The sequence below is a fragment of the Rhipicephalus sanguineus genome, chromosome 2 (genome assembly GCF_013339695.2).
Source record: "Rhipicephalus sanguineus isolate Rsan-2018 chromosome 2, BIME_Rsan_1.4, whole genome shotgun sequence".
In the NCBI taxonomy this organism is placed as follows: domain Eukaryota; kingdom Metazoa; phylum Arthropoda; class Arachnida; order Ixodida; family Ixodidae; genus Rhipicephalus; species Rhipicephalus sanguineus.
The window spans coordinates 111,822,976-111,841,730 of NC_051177.1; the positions used below are offsets into that span (position 1 = coordinate 111,822,976).

General features: G+C 47.4%; 1 protein-coding gene across 2 annotated transcripts in view; it reads right to left on the minus strand.

The window, feature by feature from the left end:
• LOC119383518 (vesicular glutamate transporter 3) overlaps nt 1-18,755 on the minus strand; it is a 108,931-nt gene that overhangs the window by 14,070 nt on the left and 76,106 nt on the right. The window contains exons 9-10 of one of the 2 annotated variants that reach the window (XM_049412552.1): nt 16,839-16,971; nt 9,194-9,304 (exon numbers count right to left, since the gene is read on the minus strand). In XM_049412552.1, coding sequence (XP_049268509.1) covers nt 9,194-9,304; nt 16,839-16,971 — 244 coding nt within the window. The remainder of the gene's footprint in view (nt 1-9,193; nt 9,305-16,838; nt 16,972-18,755) is intronic. The other variant, XM_037651689.2, reaches the window with a different exon arrangement.

The following is an 18,755-nucleotide window of genomic DNA, read 5'->3' on the forward strand; positions in this document are numbered from 1 at the left end:
GTGTGCAAGTGTGCGCGAGCGAAACGCAAATATCCGAATACGCGACGAGTGCTGAAGCAATCAGCTGACAAGAACAAGAAAACAAAAAACGTGTGCGCGAGAGAAGCGGTAATTTCCGAATACTCCACGTGTTACGCGGTGCACTCCAGCCTTATTTCTGTCGTACTAAGCGCGAGAAAGCATCGGCATTAATGAGCCCGTTCCAGCAGTCTAGTCATCGTCCTGGTGCACAAAGGAGCGGCAAGGCACGTTGACAAATTAATGCGTGGAAAAATGCGCCGTGCGTCCAAGCTTTTACGACGTTAGGTTTCACGAGTGACAACTTAATACACGCTTGTGAGCAGTTGTAACGTTGCCGTGCGTTGCACGAATGCTTCCCGTTATTGTTTTTGCTCTGATGTCGTTTAACGAAAATTCTCAAGGGCGACCCTTACTTGACGCGCCGAACAGCTGCGATCCACTTCTGCCGCCGGCCGAGTTGCTTCCCACGGTCTCGATGGGAATTGCGATACATCATGCATGATGCCGACATCCCCTTCTTTATTGTGGCAATCTTTAACGCAGCAGTATCTGCGTTTGTTCTTTTTTTTTTCCACCTCTGACGACGGAGTTGTCAACGGGCTGCGGTAAATCCATTGCGCCTGTTCGCAATGCGTACAACGGTGGAATGGCGCGAAGGGCCGCCCGTGGGTTCTAATCACCGCTGCTAGGCGGCGCGACGTGTACAAGCAAACTGCATTGCCGGGTGCCTATAAGCTACCCTCGGCACCGAAGGGCCCGCGTGCCCCTCAATAAAGCCACTGCGCGTCCTGCAAGTCGCCAACCCACCTAATGACCAAGCCTCCTATCCAAGTGTATTCCGTCTCTTCGAAAACCACCCCACCTGTGCACCTCTCTGTTTATTTCCACTACCTCGATGCCTTTCTCTCGACTCATCTGCCATATCTCTGTTTGCGTCGACAACCGCTCTTTGCAGGTTGCCGTCACGCACCGGTACCTCCGGTATTGTGCATACCACTATCTGCACCTGAGGGGAAATGGCGCGCATGTCATCGACCCCTTTCGCCAATGTGGTCGCTAATCGGCTGATTCTTCATTCAAGACGTCGTTTAGACCTCCCACGATTATCACGAGGTTACGTCCATTAGCCTTAGTTACGAGTTTTGCGCTAGCTTGTCTCATCACTGATCCCAGCCTATGTCCCGGGAACTTCCCTATTAAAACTCGTTTGTCGCCTCTCACCCTTTCCTTGACTGCTTCTGCGCATCTAACTAAATTCGAGTCCCCGGCGATTATCACGTGCTCCGACTTTTCTGCTGGACTGTCCCGCACCTGGCCACTGCCTCGGTTACTAGCGCGTGCCACTGCTGCTGTTTTGTCCCCTCCCCTTGCCAAAACTACTTCGCGGAAACTGGGTCCTGTGATCCTTGCACCTGTCTTTTCCAAACCTGTTTCCCCCTTCGCGTCTACCACTGTGGGAATCGATGCCCCGCTGTTCCCGCTGTCGCTTGCTCCCTTGTTCACCATGACTACCTTTGCTAACCCCTCGGCTGACTTAAGCCTTTCCCCCATAGCCATCGTTTTTTCCCGCTCTGTCGCCAACGCATTCTCCAGCTCGGCGATTCTTACCATGAGCTCATTCTGGGCAGCCATCATTATTTCCATTTCCACTAGGGGTGTGCGAATATTCGAAAGTTTCGAATATTCGTCGAATATTACATTCGAAATATTCGTATTCGATTCGAAAATCGTGTATTCGAAAAGTTTCGAATATCCGACCACATCGAATATTCGAAAAATTCGAATATGCGATTCGATTATCATGCATAAAATAACTCGTCTTCCTCATTTCTGCTGCGTTCGTATAGCTAAAAACGTTGCCGAGAGGAGCGATAAACATCGTAAGTACACGGAGGCACGATATCTGCCTGCGACGAGCGCCCTAATACGTATGATTTATTGCTGGTGCATCTCCGACGTGCGGCGCTGTTGGCGATCATGTAACCGTACATTTTCAATATTATGCGGCCGTAACGTGCCGCACTACCACTCGTTCACTATGCGGAACCACTTCTGAAGGAAGACAGTGACCTATGTGACTGGTGGCGGACTGTAGGCACCTGCAGATACCCCAGTCTGGCAAAGCTTTGCCCCATGTACCTCCCTATATTAGCCACTTCTGTTCCAAGCCAGCGTGCCTTTTCAGTGGCAGGGGGGGTTGTCTCTGTTAGAAGGGAGCGCCTGCTGCCTGATCATGTGGAGCAACTCATATTTCTTCATGATAACATCTAGTCATTACTTTCATTGTGCCGTGACATTTGCTTGTGTTGTGATGTGCATTGTGCTAGCCTGGACATTGTGTTCTGGAGATAGCAGTGTATGTTGTGTTGCCAATCAGGCTTTTAATGTTGTTTTTTTTTCAAATAGCTACATGTTAAATAAAATATTGTTACTGAGGAGGCATTTTTCCTTTGATATTCGATATTCGATTCGATATTCGAAGGTGGATATTCGTATTCGATTCGTATTCGAAAAATTTGATATTCGCACACCCCTAATTTCCACCTCTAACTCGCATTGCTTACACTTGGCGTCAGCTCCTTCTATCTTTTCATTCGTACAAACCTCTATTTTCCATCCCATTCCGCACCCTGAACACTTTACGGTCTTCTTGACCATGGCTAGATCGTTCACACGGCGGATTAGATACACTTAAAGCCAAATGGTATCACAAAACTCCGCAAGTATGCTACACTTCAAAGCACATGTGTACCTTTCAGCCACGTGGTGGCCGAACAAACAAATAATAATAAAAAAAACCCAGGCGCCTGTCACACAGGAAAGAGTACAAAGTTGTAAGCCCTATTAAGCTTCAATCTAGTGGCTTATGTACTCATATAACTGAAACAACAAGCTCGAATCACGCAAAAAAAAATTACTTATCTGACGCTGTCATTCCGGAGCCCACGAAAAACACGTCCGTCCTCTACGTCGACACGAGCTAGATTGTGAGTAGCTGATATTTGCGCCACCTGGCGGAGCAGATCTCAACCACGAGCTTACTTCTACGTGGCTTCTGAGGTTCGCTTCGGCTGTGCGACGAAACGCGAAGTTAACTCAAGGAATACACCAGGACACGCGAACGCCGAGCTGCGAGTACCACTGCCAGACACCTAAGTCATGGATTAGGGTTGCCTCCAATTTTTGAATGATTGCGATGTGTGGCAGTCATAAGGCAGTTGTTCTATTTCATTTGCGCCATGAGCATAAATTGAAGCGCTAACAGAGAATAAACGGAACGCTCGTTAAGCTTATTTAAACTGAAAAAAAAAAAACTGCGATTTCTAATCGCTCTGATGTCCGCGTTGTTCTTTTCAGTCCTTGTTCGTATTGCGCGCTATAAAAGTGAGCTGTGTACTCTTGAAATGCTTTACTGAATTGCGTTTCCTCAATAACAAGACTGCACCACCCGTTGTAGTTGTTTGGATTGTTCTTCGTTCCGGCGCGAACCTCCTCGTAGTTTCTTCGAGATCAGTATAAGGTTCGTTTGGAAAATGGTTTGCTCTTGAAAGCTCAGAACATGCAATTTTTTTTTTTTCGTATTCCGCAACGACCGCATAATGTGTGCAAGGAAGCGTCGTATACGCTCTTCTAATAACTGATATTTTGTGCGAGTGAATGAATTAAACGACTTGTACAACAAATATTAATGGCACCAAAGAGGGATGCCAAAGTTGGCCACTAGTTGGCCGTTTGCCGGCCAAGTCTGCCAAACAGTACCAGCACCACCTTCCAGCGCCTAAAATTTTCTTCTTTATATTTTCAATATCGAGAGTTTGCGTTTCGGCACAAGCCATTATATATACAAACTAAAGCCGGCTTTGACAAAATACATCAGTAGGGCTCGATGGTTGGCCCCGTAGGGCTTAAGTGCCATGGTCTGGTGGCCTAGTAGGACGAAGCACCACTGTTCGCAGGTAGAATCTTCAGATATGATTTCTGGAAGGCCCACAGAAGCTGTTTAATCGTAGCTGCGGATGCTGGGCGCGAGGAATATGGGTAGGTATTGTGGCCAATGCAAGGTGCGTGACCGGGCTAGTTGGTATTCAATAACTAAGTTAACAGCACGAGATAGACACAAAGACAAGAGACCGTCGAGGAATGGCGCTGTTTTCCAACGAACATTTATTAACACGATACGTGAAAAAAGAAAACAGAATAGCACTTGGGATCACCTTTCATTCATTTCTGCATGAAGACAGGAAGTGAAACACGAACCATGATAACAGCAACAACGGTGGTTCCTCTTTTACCTCCTGTCTTCATGCCCAAGTGAATGAGTTGCGATCACGTGTGCTATTTCGTCTTCGTTTTTCATACATCGTGCTAATAAATGTTCGCTGGAAGTCAGCGCCAGTCCTCGTCGGTCCCTTGTCCTTGTACCTCTCCCGCGCTGTTCACGTGGTTGTGGCTAATCATAGGTAAATGATGGGGCAAATATGAAACAATGTAAGATGGGCCCCTGCTAGGTCTGGCTATGTCGAAGTCATAGGCATGCAAAAAAAAAACAGTTACGACAGCAATAATATAAACAATGATAATGAAACTACAAAATACTTTCCCGTGTGTAAGGTGAGATGTCCCAAGACTAATGTGTCAGAAGGGCCCTGCAACACTTTTCCATGTAACCATCGAATGACTTCATCAAGGGATTTTATTGACTCACGAATCGACTGCCGCAAAAAATTTTAGAATCCGTCAAGTACAGGGGCGTAGCCAGAAATTTTTTTCGGAGGGGGGGGGTTCAACCATACTTCATGTATGTTCGTGCGTGCGTTTGTATGTGTGCGCGTATATATACGCAAGCAAAATTGAAAAATTTCGGGGGGGTTTGAACCCCCCCAACCACCCCCCCCCCCCACTTGGCTACGCCCCTGGTCAAGTACAAGCGGAGCTACAGGGAGCTGTCGCACACTTTAAGCGCTTTCTCTCTCCTTTCGTACCAGCGAGCACACTCACAACCAGGCCGAGGCGGGGGAGGGAGAGTACAAGGGGGCAAGTAGCTGCGTCCGTTCGTCGCCGCGTGTCACAAACTTGAACGCTTTGTTGTTGTTTTTTTAACACGAAGGTGTTTTATGCCGGGGTCCACCACGGCTCCACTGACGTATTTCCGTCACGGATATGACGTTGTAAAATATACACTAACAGATGGCAAAGAAAAAACTAGAAGAAAAAGCTCCGTTGCTGGGAGTCGAACCTACGACCCCTCACTCCGCATCGCGCGGCACGAAACCACTCGGCCGCGCAGCGTAAGTTCTTCAGCTTACTAACAGCCAGCTATTTATATACACCATTTACCGTTGGCGGTACTCGGAGCTCGGTGGCGTCAGCGTGTTCTTTCTATGACTAGCGAGATGGCACGACGGGCACCGAGGGCACGCTTTAAAGGGACCCTGAGAAGATTCTGACGATATTGTTGCACGAAGAAAACAGGCACACGAGTGCAGAGTTGGTATTTTACGATAAATACAGCTGGTGCTCAAGCGGCGGTAAGAGACGTCGTCTTCCTCTAATCTGGGGCCAGCTTCCTCGTTCTTTTCACCGCAACATCACCCTCCCGGCGGGTTTAGCTCCGTCCCGGTGCAAATCATGGCACATCACTTAATGTGGGTATATAAGGCTTGAGTCTGGCGACGTGAACAACATCGCTTGTGACCTGAGGTAGCAAAGACACGTCGGCTGGTGCGATCTCGTACGTCACGTCAGACAGTTGGCGCAATATCTTGTACGGACCAGAGTAGCGAGAAAGGAGTTTTTCCGCTAAGCCGACACGACGAGATGGCGTCCGGAGAAGGACAAGGGAACCAGGCGAAAATTGTGGTTCTCGGTGCCGATGATCGTAGCGTCGCTTTTGAGAAACTTGCGATGCTGTGAGGCGATGACGAGCGACCTCTCGGGCATGGGCGGCCAAGGTTATTGCATCGCGGGCGTAATCAGTCGCTGAGAATTGTATGTCAGAGGGTAGCAACGTGTAGAAGGGCAAGACAGGGTCGCGGCCATACAAAAGGTAGAATGGCGAAAATCCGGCGGTGTCGTGACGGGACGAATTATAAGCAAAAGTAATGTACGGTAAAGCGGCGTCCCAGTCACGATGATCGTCGGAAACGTACATGGCAAGCATGTCAGTTAGAGTGCGGTTCAGGCGTTCGGTGAGCCCATTCGTTTGAGGATGATACGCGGTAGCGATCTTGTGTTCGGTAGAACAGGAACGGAGCAGGTCATCGACGACCTTCGACAAAAAGTAACGGCCTCGGTCCGTGAGTAACTGGCGAGGGGCGCCGTGGTGTAGGATGACGTCGTAGAGTAAGAAGTCGGCAACATCTGTAGCGCAGCTGGTCGGTATCGCACGCGCAATGGCATATCTTGTTGCATAATCTGTGGCGACGGCAATCCACTTGTTGCCTTTGGTAGAAATAGGGAACGGGCCAAGTAGGTCGAGGCCCACGCGGAAGAATGGCTCTGTAGGGATTTCAATAGGTTGAAGCAAACCAGCGGGAGGCAAAGCAGGCGTCTTCCGGCGCTGGCACAGGTCACAAGAAGCAACATAGCGACGCACATAGCGATAGAGACCGGGCCAGAAGAAGCGGCGCCTCACGCGATCGTAAGTCCGAGTGAAGCCCATATGTCCAGCAGTAGGAGCGTCGTGAAGTTCCTGGAGCACGGCCAGTCGCAGATGCTTGGGAACAGATGTACGAACAGATTGGGCCGGTAGAGCAATTCCAAAGGATCATTTACAGACTGATTTGAGCTCTGTGCGTAAACTGTGTAATTTACTACAAGGCTTTAAAGCTGCGAATCCCCACCGATCACAGCGGCTCAGCCAAACGCGTTTTCAAACCGCCCACTTCCAGTGCGCGTCGTCTTGGAAGCGCGACGTCACGCAGGCGGCTGATCTGATTGGATATGTCCAGTCCTCGTCACTGAACTTCCTGTGGGCAGCGAGCGTCGTCTGCCTGTGTTACAACGTGCTCCGTGTTCACGTGAGCTGAGCGACATCTCGAGGTTTCTTTTCTTGGACACAATGAATTGCCCTAGCCGTGGTGTACCACATATCTAGCAATTGGTGACTTGTAAAGCTGCGACATCGTGCAATGTTTGTGAGGCATCTGGCAAGCGGAATCCCTTCAGCTCGTCGCTGCAATGAGCGTCGCACTCTCGCTATCCGTTCAACGCCACGATCCACGTGTCTGCGGCTGTAACTTCATTCCTGAAGACACAACCAACTTTCCCGAGTTTGCGCTTATCGGTGATCGTTCTCGAATTCTTTTTGTTTGTCCGCACGCTTTTGCAGGTTGTCGCCGTACAGGAGAATAAAATAAGATCGGCTGGTAGTGTGGCGGCACCTGTCGGAGCAGATATCAACCACTCCGCGAGCTTCGTCTTTGTTGCCAGACGGCGTGCTGCCAGGCACACTGGGATTCCCAGATTGCGCGCGAGCTGTCGGCGCGCAATATCGGAGGTCATGACTGGGCGAAGCTCAAACCGTCGAGTGAGCTCATGAGAGCGCTGCGATCGCCGGCGATGCCCGTGTGTCTGTGAGTTGAGGATGCAAGGCAGTGGTGAGGAGGAGGGAATAGATATAATTGTCCGTAGCGGCCTTGGTACACGGTGCGTCGCTTAATTTCTGGTGCAAGTGATTTGGGGATGCTCTTGCCTAAACGCTGACAAAGAGACAAAACTTCAAAACTTCAAAACTTCAAAAAACCGTTTCAGGGTCCCTTTAAAGGCCGTCGCCCCGTGCGTAGCGATGCGAGCGCGCTTCTGTAGGGGGTGTCTCCCGTGCGCGCGTGTTTAGGCTCGTTATCGGGGTGGTTGGTACGTCTTGTGCTTTCACCGAAAGTTTCCGTTGACGTTACAGAGAGCACGAAAGTCACTTCGCTCGCTGCAGCGGCCGCGTTTCCGAAAGGAGCGCGCTGCTCACACACAAAAAAGTAACAATTCTGACAGGTGTTCGCGTTCGTCTTGTGTATGTTCTTTTCGTGCATCCTTTCTGCTTTAGATCGCTCTGCAAGTTTCGAGCTGCTTGCTGTTCTTCGCGCGACATTACAATTTGTTGCTACAGCACTCATTCCTTCGCCCTTGTCGCGAAACAATGCAGAATAAACGCTAAACTACCCCTGGAGAACTCCCTCGCCGGCCCGCAGTTGTGGAGAACATAGATCATCCGACCACGTACAACGAAATTACGCAGCACTTCTATCTCGGCAGAAGAGACTTTCCCCTTCCTAACGAGAAATTAAATCGAGCGCAGGCATTGACTCTCAGGTTACTCCAGACGGTTTCGCATCCCAGCCCGGGTTCATTACATAAAATTTATCCCGACATTTATCCCAATAGCTCCTACAGGCACTGCAACGAATTCGCTAGCCTAGACCACATGCTCTGGCGTTGCCCCTCGTTACGGGGCACGGACCAATCCAATGAAGACAAGTGGCTATCCGCTATGAAGAGCCCCGATGTCGGGGCTCATCTATGGGCTGTCCAGAGGGCCCACGATGCGGCGGTCGGGCTTGGCCTGACTGTCCCAACGTGGGAGCGGCCCGCTGCGCGTTGAGTCGTGCACCTCAGGACTGACAATAAAGTTTCGCATCCATCCATCCATACCCCTGTGAAGACACGTTTCACTTTCGTACGTGTTATACCGATTCCTATGAAAGGAGGATCAGCCATGTTTTTTGTTTTTGTTCTTAGAACACTTTCAACGTGATCGGGAGCGCGTTGCGGCATCTCTCGGCTGCCACGTTAACTATCCAGTTCACGATGTTCAAATCATTCAATGGCCGTGGACCTTGTGTGTATGATGCGGTGATTTTGGATCATGACGTCATTTGTCAAGAGAAGAGCGAGCGATTTCTAGCCGACTTTGAGAATTAATTGTAAATTTCTGGCCGCGTGCTTCACTTAATGCTTGACTCACAGGTTCTCAGGAGCCTCGACTACCGATCGGCAGCGTTTTCTGACCATGCCCAAAAAGTATTGCAGGGTCCCTTTAAGCCCGTGGATATCTCTCTTTCGTTTTTTCCCTCTCTTTACTGTCGAGAACAACATTCTGATATGTCCTCAGTATAAAGTTAAACAGTATGCTCGTGTGCAAAATCAACTTCGCCTACGTTGAGCATGTCGCGCAACGTACCCGCAACTGCGAGCTCTCGGATGGACATGGCGAAAAAGTAGAGCACCATGGCGAAGTCCGTTGGTCCGACGTACACCATCGTCAGGAAGAGAACGGCCTCCGTCAGCAAACCTGCAGAGCAAACAACACACCGCGTCGTCAGCGGGCAGCTTTTCTGTCAACGCGTGCTCCAACAGCCGCATTTGTGCACATATTGGTCATGCTATTATTATGCCCCACAACGCTAAATGTCATCTTGTTGGTAAATGCTTGCCAACCGCACAGTCACTTCGAGTTTCAAGCCTAGTTTGGTAAAGGAGAGGATACTAACTTGCGCTCCAGTTTTACCATTTCGTGGGCTACAGCCGGATCTCGACGAGCTGAGCAAACTGCGACCATTTTGCGTACGCGCATGAGCCAGGCGTTTCTCGTGACCTCCGAGCGGAACGGCGTCGAAGGTAATTCTATACAACGTGCAAAAAGAAGGTGGCAGCTCGAATGGCCGTATTGATATCAAGCTGAACTTGGAAGTTTCTATATTGTGCTCTTAATTAACCAGTACAATCAACTGCATTATGGTAATGTTCCACACTCGTGCTCATTGAAATATCTATGCCATTGTAGAAAGTGTTGTTCGAATTCATGAACCAGCACGAAGTTTTCCTAGAACTTTTTTGCGTTGTTGTTTCTTTCGTGTTCTATTAAGTACCAGTGTCTACATAGAAGGCAGTTGTAACAGGCTTCCATCATTGTTTGTCCTGCTAAATGTAAGATCTGGGGTTTTATGTGCCAAAGCCATGATATAATTACGAGGAATGCCGTAGTGGTTGACTCCAAATTAATTTTAACCACGTGGTACTCTTTAACATACACCTAAATCCAAGTGCACGGGTATTTCTGCATTTGGCCCCCATCTAAATGCGGCTGCTGTGTTCAGGAATCGAACCCGCAGCGCACCAGTTTAAGACTCTAAGCTGTCACGGCGACTTAGTGTGCAAACGCTGCTGGCAAGATCAGGTGATTCGTGCGAATCAAAACTGGCAGGCTGTGCTCGTCGTCATTTATCTGTGCCACAGACGCGCAAGCTGGAAGAAGGCTTCTAAAAATTGTACCACATTTTCAAACGCGTTAGGAGCCATCACACTATGTAGAGGTGAATGACCAGCGAAGCTGTTTAGCACACGACACACAGGTGACATGGCGGAGGCCAATTTGGTACCTAAGTCCAGGCTGTGAACGTGCCCATTGACGGCGTTAAAACCAGCGTAAAGAGTACAGCGCGACACATCGACGACGACACCGCCCCCGAGGTTATGAGTAGACTTCACCGCAACACACAATGCGGAAAAGCCATCTTACAACGACTAAATGAAGGAAGGGAATTTTCGAGGGCTCGCTTCTTTGCCTGACACAACCTTAATGAAAACCAGCAGATATTGAAGCCAGTGAAGGTATAGGGGACGTTAATTGTGCTGTTTTAAGTGCATTCTGACAATTGTAATATAGATGTGAAGAAAGTAAAGTGGACGAAAAGACAACTTGCCGCTGGCAGGGACCGAACTTGAAACCTTCGTATTACGCACCCGATGCTCTTACCAACCGAGCTAACAGCGGCGGTCGTCCCCTCGTCCACTTATCGGGTATTTATGCGTATGCAAACCCTGGGAGTGTTAGGAAGCGCCGCTCTTAGCCATGACGGCGAGTGTGGAACACTCTTTCCTTTTTCCAGGCTAAGTTTGCCAGACTAAGACTAAGCCAGACGAAAACGAAGTTTGACGCCCATCTCCTTAAAGTCGGCTTCACTTTAAAACACAAGTGCACTGTTAGAAAGACATTATTTTCCAGGGCTTACATAAGCCGTTGCCTTTCGAGAGTCCTAACCACGCGTGCTAGAAAATACAAGATATTCATATCGTTGAGATGTATTCACATCCTGCAAGCGCGGGTGTGTGGCGTAGTGGTTGAGACACTTCGTTTCAGAGCATGGAGGCCCGGCTTCAAACCCCAGGACCTGTAGAGAGTGTTTTTTTTTTTCACCGTACTGCATTAGTTTTGTCCGCCATTCCAAAGAGGGCGCGAGGGGTTCAACTTTAATGCTTCTAAATTCTTCAGCAGAGGGCGCAAAGGAGTTTTCTGCGAACGGATATACGACCGGCAGGGTTATATACAGCTTGCACGTAAAAAAAAATGGAAGTTTCACACAGTGAGGAAGTTGGTGTGCGCAATACTTTCATGAAACAGCAAAAAAAAAAAAAAGCAGTGAACTTTTCTTTCTTTTTCTTTTGTTACCGGAGAAGCGTTGGATATATATGTGGGCCCCAATGCACGTGGTGACGGCGGTTGGCCAGCAGACATGTGGGACATGATCCATTTCAACGTGACGTAGCCGTGAACGACTGAGCAATGCTCTACATGAAATGACTGACAGCAAGACAATCAGATGCACTGTGCCAAAACTTTATTTCTTAGAAATTACATTCATAAGTGTATCGCGACGAAACTTTTTGTGTGTGTCGCTGAGTGGTATCTTGTTTTACACATGAAAGCAGTGGCGTAGCCAGGGGGTGGCACACCAGTTATAACAGCGGATAACCATTATTAGCTAGCAGTCTAACACTAGTAAATGCTAACAAGCGGTGGTAGAATGCAAGTAAAACTGTAGACGGCGCTGCCTTCGGGATTGGCCTGTATTTTCTGTTGACGGACACGAAGTCCCGAGGTTCGATTCATACACACACTGCATACATTAGCGACTTAGTGAGACGCGCTGCCAGAGTTCGCTGCCTTCGAGATTGGCCCAGATTTTCTGTCGACGCACACGAATAAATACTGGGATTAGAGCCATATAGAGTTTCGCTTTAGAAGTGGGCGATTTAGAATACTATATGCGCTGTACAATGGGAGAGCGTTAAGCTGTCCAGGAGCTAGTACGTTGCGCTTAGAACAAAGGCAAACGTTTCACAGCCCTATACGCTCTACTATGGGAAATATGTCCCTCATGAGTGAACAAGCAATCCCGAAGTCAAAGCCCGCATTACGACCACGTCAGTAGCGCCAACCCCACCTGTGTTTATACAAACGCCTAACGATTTAGAGCATTTGGAGTACAATCTACTCCAAATGCAGATTTGGAGTTGGGTAGATTTGGAGACCTACAAGAGATCGGCAAGCTGCACACGGCAGCCGAACAATCAACCCCACACAACAGCTATTTTTACAAACTGATCACGTAGCGCAAAATTTGACACAGGACAAGAGAGGGGGACGAAGACGAGCGCTTACTTCCAACAAGGTGTATTTCAAGGAGCGTACACATATATACTCTCGAAATGCGAAAAACAAACAAATCATTCAAGAAGCTCACAACTGCCATGCGCGAAAATCTTACATTCTCAGGAAAGACAATTCTTTTTGACAAAGCCCGAGAGAGGGAGTGCTGATGCAGTTCAGCCCTAATCTACAAATCCTCTCTGCCTCGATAATTTCTCTTGTCGTTTTATTTCTAGTTTTTTTCCCACGATAACGGTGTCATGAAAAAGCGGTTTGCAGCCACACGTGCTGCAGTGCAATGCCAAGAAACCATCGCGACCATTCTTGACATTACAAGCATGTTCCCGGAGCCGGTCATTAATACAGCGGTCAGTTTGTCCTATATACTTCTTGCCGCATGAAGGAGGTATCTGATAGATTGCATTTGCTGTGCATGTGACGAACGAGATTTTGTGCTTTTTTGAGCAACCTCGTTTTGCATTTGAAACATCCTTGGTGCACAAGTACGACAGCTTTTTCGGGGCAGAAAAAAGCCACCTTCACATTGGCCCGCTCCCCAACCTTTTTCAAGTTGTGGGAGACTCCATGTAGATACGGGACTACGGCAAGCCTCTGAGGCCTTACTGGCTCAACACGTGGGAGCGCTTGTTCCGAGAGCTGAAGCTTCTTCACCAAACATTCCGCGACTGAAACCTGTATGTGAGAAGGGTAACCGGCTTTCGAAAGTCGCTCTGCTTGCTCTTTAAAACTGGCTGCCATTAGATGGGGGCAAGACTTTTCTAATGCATTGCGAAAGCACAGGTTTACAGTACCTCTTCTAACGAGTTTTGTGTGGGCGGAATGATACCGAAGCAGAGGTTTGTTGTTCCTGGGCTGGTACGCTCCAACAGGTGTGGTCTTGGTGAAAAGTAAAGGCTATGTCTAAAAATCTTAGAGTGTTCTTAGTTCGCAACTCGTAAGTTAACAAGAGGGGCTTAAACCGCTCCTTGATGAAATTGAGGATGTCTAGAGCACAGGACATGGGGTCACAGTCAAGAAGAATGAGGAGGTCGTCAACAAATCTAAAAATGCGCGTGATATGCTAGTCACATAGGTCGCCGGAAACGGTTCTGTCAAGCTTGGCTAAAAACAAGTCACTTAAGATTGGAGCAATACATGACCCGATGCATATACCCTCCTTTTGAAGGTGGGGCTTCCCGTCCCATTGGATAAATGTAGCTCTCAAGTAAACGGATGAAAGTTCTAAAAGCTACTAGACGGAACACCAGCACTGTTCTGAAACGCTATACTACCTAACTTATCAATGCATTCTTGCACGCAACAAAGAAGTGATTCATGAGGCAGCGAATAATCAAGGTCTTTTACGTCAATGGAAAATGCGCACATGTGCTGATTAGAACGAGGTCGGATGAAATCCAGAACTTGACCGGAATTTTTGACCAGAAACGGGTCGTCTACTGCTAAAAGGCCAAGCTTACTCTGCTAGAACACTGCTACACATTTTTGCCACGTGCCATTTTCTGATACGATGACACGAAATGGTTTTTCAGACTTGTGTGTTTTCGTGATCAGTTATGCATTACCAACTTGCCCAATTTTGTACTCTTGCTATTTTTACAAACGTTCCGTTCCACCCTCTCCGAGGTAAGGTAGTATGTGGAGCCCTCGTGGATGGTCTGGTGTTCGCAAAGATTTCTGCGTGGTGTTTCTTGAAGATTCTCCGCCAAAAAAAAAAAAGTGCACTATTCCGATGTACCACTACACACGCAGCGTAAAGCCTTTAATCTAGCATTTCATTCTGCCGGGTATTTGCTGTATTTGAGAGTCTGTGAAAGCACGCAGAAGTTAGGTTACGCAGTCAAGACACCAGCCGTTTCAACACGGCTCGCATTTAACCATGAAGGTCATCTGCAGCAGCCAGATCATGCGGGCTTAAATCAAGCGGCGCGACCGGCGGACCACGCGCTTTGTATATCCGTGGTTAGAGTAACCCACCACGTGCGCATGTACCCGCTTTGTACACAAACACTGAACGCTGAAGTTACGAAGATGCAAAACGAAAGGCGAACTAGTTGGTACTGGTTAAATTTTGTTAGAACACCGAGATCGCACAACGCGCGAACTTGCGGGAGCTTTTCATATTAACACCAGAGTGTCCATCTGCATCAGTCACCCATCTTTGGCCATATCTCGCAAAGAACTGACACTGCTCGAGGAGAGGAGGTAATTGGAGGGAGAGCGCATGCCTATGTATCTTCTTCGTTTTGCTTTGTCTAATGGTGCGCATGCACGGGAATAGGCGAGGATCAGGTTTGGATATATATCTTCTTTTGAAGCAATGCAGTAGGTCGGCAAAAAAAAAAAAAAATTCAGATCACTCAGACTCTCCCAAGAAATATATTTTACTCTGAGGGCTCAGTCGGACTCAGACTCACTAAACTTGTTCTCAACCGGACTCACTCAGACTCAGACTTACCAACATATTACTCAGCCGGACTCACTCAGACTCGCGGCTTGACCTGAGTCTGAGTGAGCCTGAGAGGGTCGACTCACGAGTCCGTTAGCATAAAATTAGCTTTTTCGATCATGATGCCAATGCTCTTTAACACCAATATCTCACATAATCGGTGCACTATGATACGCCTTTTGATCTTGTACATTCAAATACGTGTTATCAGTGGTTTCAATCCAGTAAGGACATTTTTATGAAACACGCGACTCACACGAGATATTTCATCAAGAACTTCCAGTGAAAGAGTTTGCTGGTGGAGTTCATGGCACCCCGCCCCCCAGCTCACGCCTCTGATCAATAAATATTAAGGTAGCGCATGAACGCTCGTGTGAATAGACTTTGGTATAAACGTAAGCCGATATAAGACTGATAGCAATGCTGAAGATGAGTATATAGGCCAATAGGTCGGCAATAGAAGGTGGAGCTCACTCAGACCCACTCAAGAAATATATTTTGTGCTTAGGACTCACTCGGGCTCAGACTCACTAAAATTTTCCTCAGGCAGACTCGCTCGGACTCTAACTCACCAAAATATTACTCACCCGGACTCACTCACACTCAGACTCACAGCCCAATCAGAGTCTGAGTGAGTATGAGTGATTCGACTCATGAGCTAGTTTGCCGACCTATGGTTGTGAGTAAGCGCTCGTGTTGTGCCCTTTCTTGCCCCTGTCGTCCTAGTGCTTGTAAATTATAAGTTATGAAGAATCACAAAACGCCAAGAAGTGCCTTGTATTCTAATGTATGATGGCAGTTTGGCGCGCGGGAAGAGTAAGTTTCGCAGCGACACTGTTTTTTTAAGTGACTCCTTCACATTGAGGCATACGCTGCTGCTGGTAGACCGTCGTTACATTTCCGCTTTTGCAATTCTCTTTAACGCTACATGGTGATCTCTGTATGAAACTTCAACGGTACATGATAGGGAGGTACAATACGGGCATCGTTACTTGTCGGCACAGTTACGGAGCTTCCAGCGCAAATATGGACGACGGAAACAGTATAAGAAGGCGGTTCAAGAGTCACAGAACTGCCCCTGATTACCGACGGATTAGCTTGTGCAAGGCACATTCAAACACAGCTTGCGTGAAGCGATTTACGTGGTGATGTTCTTTAATTTCAAACAGCTTTCGTGACCTTTTTTAAATGCGTGGGCTCAAGGCATCAAAGAGGCATTAGAAGGCACTTTAAGTTAAGAAATCGCGGTGAATTGTATTTATCGGCGAACAAAACTGAGTTCTTCCTCTGCGCTGAGAATACGCGAAAATAAAAGAGCAGCTTGAATTTCCTGTCGTACGTCATTGAGACGTCCTGATATTTGCATTCGGTCGACTTGGGACTAGGTTATTAACAGAAAAGGGTTATGCAATATTTCGAAGACGTCATTGGCTAATTATGGTGAGTTCTGAATGGCCCAAGCCCTCGACAATAGTTTTGTGTTATTTGTTTCGTCACATCACCTAGGGAAGAATGATACCCTTAGACTCTGCTCATTGTTTATGCGCCACATAGCGTATATGTACATAGCACTTCTGATTATTTTTCATTTTTTTCTTATTTTTTTATATGTTCCAGTCTTGTTTTTGTTTGTGTTTTTCTTCAATACTACTATCATATTGATGGTATAGCCGGCTCTTACGTAGCCTACCTTCCCATGTTTTTTTTTTCTTTTCACATCTAAATAAAACGAGACTCCTCCGTGAAACCTAGACAATTCAGTGTGTCCACCACACATAACATAGTGTAGCTAGCACGACGTCCCATCCGACATTGCTGACTTCGTGCTCCTAAAAAGGACGCCGTGCGCTCAAAGATACGTCGTGGAAACGAAGCATTCGTCTTACCGGAACAGAGTGTACGTGAACTCAGTGCTATAGTGGCTCTCACCTGTGCCCCCGAATGTCTTTCTCACTGTCGACGTCGTCATAAGGTTTTTCTCCTGAAGGCCGTCGGCGACAAAGCCGCTGACCACGACGGATACCATCATCAGGAAGTAAGGGATCTCCTTTGCGTACCGGATCTGTTCAGAAAAAAATGAAACCAGTGATTTCTTATTTAAATCTTCGAGCCAAAACTGCAGAGCGATGTTGAGAAACGTGGCGAACGTTTAGTCACGAACGTCACGAACGTTCGAAGATGAGAAGCCCCACGAATGCGATTCATCACTGAAGTTTACGATAAAAGAAAAATGGCAAAGCTTGCACTAAGTCGCGCAAGGCTTGAAAACGTCGAAGCTGGACGATTCTGAAGTGTAATATGGTTGCTTCTACAGGAGAATTCTTCGAGGCTGTTGCTAGGCTGTTGCAAGGGTTTAGTTAGGTTATGCTATGTTGTTTCTAGGTTGTTGCTAGGTTTTAGCTAAGTGATGCTAGGTTGTTTCTAGGTTGCTTATCAGCGCAGTTAAATCGCAGACGAGTTAAAACCAATATGAGTTAAACCAAAGACAAGTTAAACCACAGTTCGAGTTAAACCACAGGCACGACACGAATGTCCAAATTCCAGAGACAGAAACTTGCGCTGAAACCGAGCGTTTGCACCTCCCATAGATATACGGGCACGTCGTCGTTCGCGTATGGCTTCCATCGCTTGGAGTCTTCTGACAGCCGCCGTTGCCCTTCCCGTTCCCTAGTATTCTCTCGTTGCAGTATCGCTGAGGAACTCCGTACAGATATTTCAGCGAAACTGAAACGTGCGGCCACGGTGTTTATCATTGGGTTAATCCCGACAGTTTATGAAAGCTTTTCTCAATTACTGGGTACGTCTGTCTAGAAATCTTAATTGGTGTTTGCCGCCCGTCTGTTGCCTTCTTCATTTTTTGTAGACCAGCGGTGAGTAGTAGAATTTGTCCAATTTATGTGGCACATAACCGTTCATGATGATGATAGTTCCTTTTACATGCACCTTCTTGCACAGACCAAAGTTTTTACGACCGGCTTAAACAGCTTCGCTGTTAAAATGAACTATTGCCATTTCCGAAGTTAGGTTTCCTTATTTCCTCGTTTATTGGAATGTAAACCGAACCATGATCTTTCATTTGACAGCTGTAAAATCGGCTTACTAACTACGCGCAAATTTCGCCTTAAGGTCAGAGATACAATCGCATTAAGAAGAGAAGAAATAATAGAGAAGGAAAGGCAGGGAGGTTAACCAGTATGGGACAACCGGTTTGCTACCCTACACATGGGGACAGGGTGGGGGAGATTAAAGATGGAGAGGAAAGGGAGAGAGAAAGATAGAAAGATATCACATCACACTGCACACACAGAATCAGTTGGTCACTCTTGCGTGTTACGCGACATTTCTGTCACAGCCGCTTGTCCAAGTTCGTCTCTCTTAAAAACCTCAGCAGTGCCTTCGTCGCCTTCAGCTGTGATGTCTTCTGTTGACGGCATGCAAGAACTGTTTCAACAGACATTTGTCCACTGTCTAGGCGCGCTATTACGGACGCCAGTGACTGTCTCTGAACATTATATGCCGGACAGTCGCACAGGACGTGGTGTAGCGTCTCCTCGCAACGACAGGCATCGCAAAGAGCGCATTAAGGTGTGGCTTTCTCTTAAAGGGACACTAAAGAGAAAAAAATGAATCGGTTTAGATCGATAAATTGTGCTCTGAGACATCTAACGTCGTTAATTTCGCCATCATAATTCTATTAGCAGAGGAGAAAATTAAGTTCAAAGTTTCATTTTTAAATTTCGCGCCGAAATCTCCTCGCGTTACGTCAGGGATTTCAAAGTGAAGTTATCGTATTTTGGCGTCATCGGCTTAAAAAAAAAACCCAAACTTGCTATGTTAACTCTATGG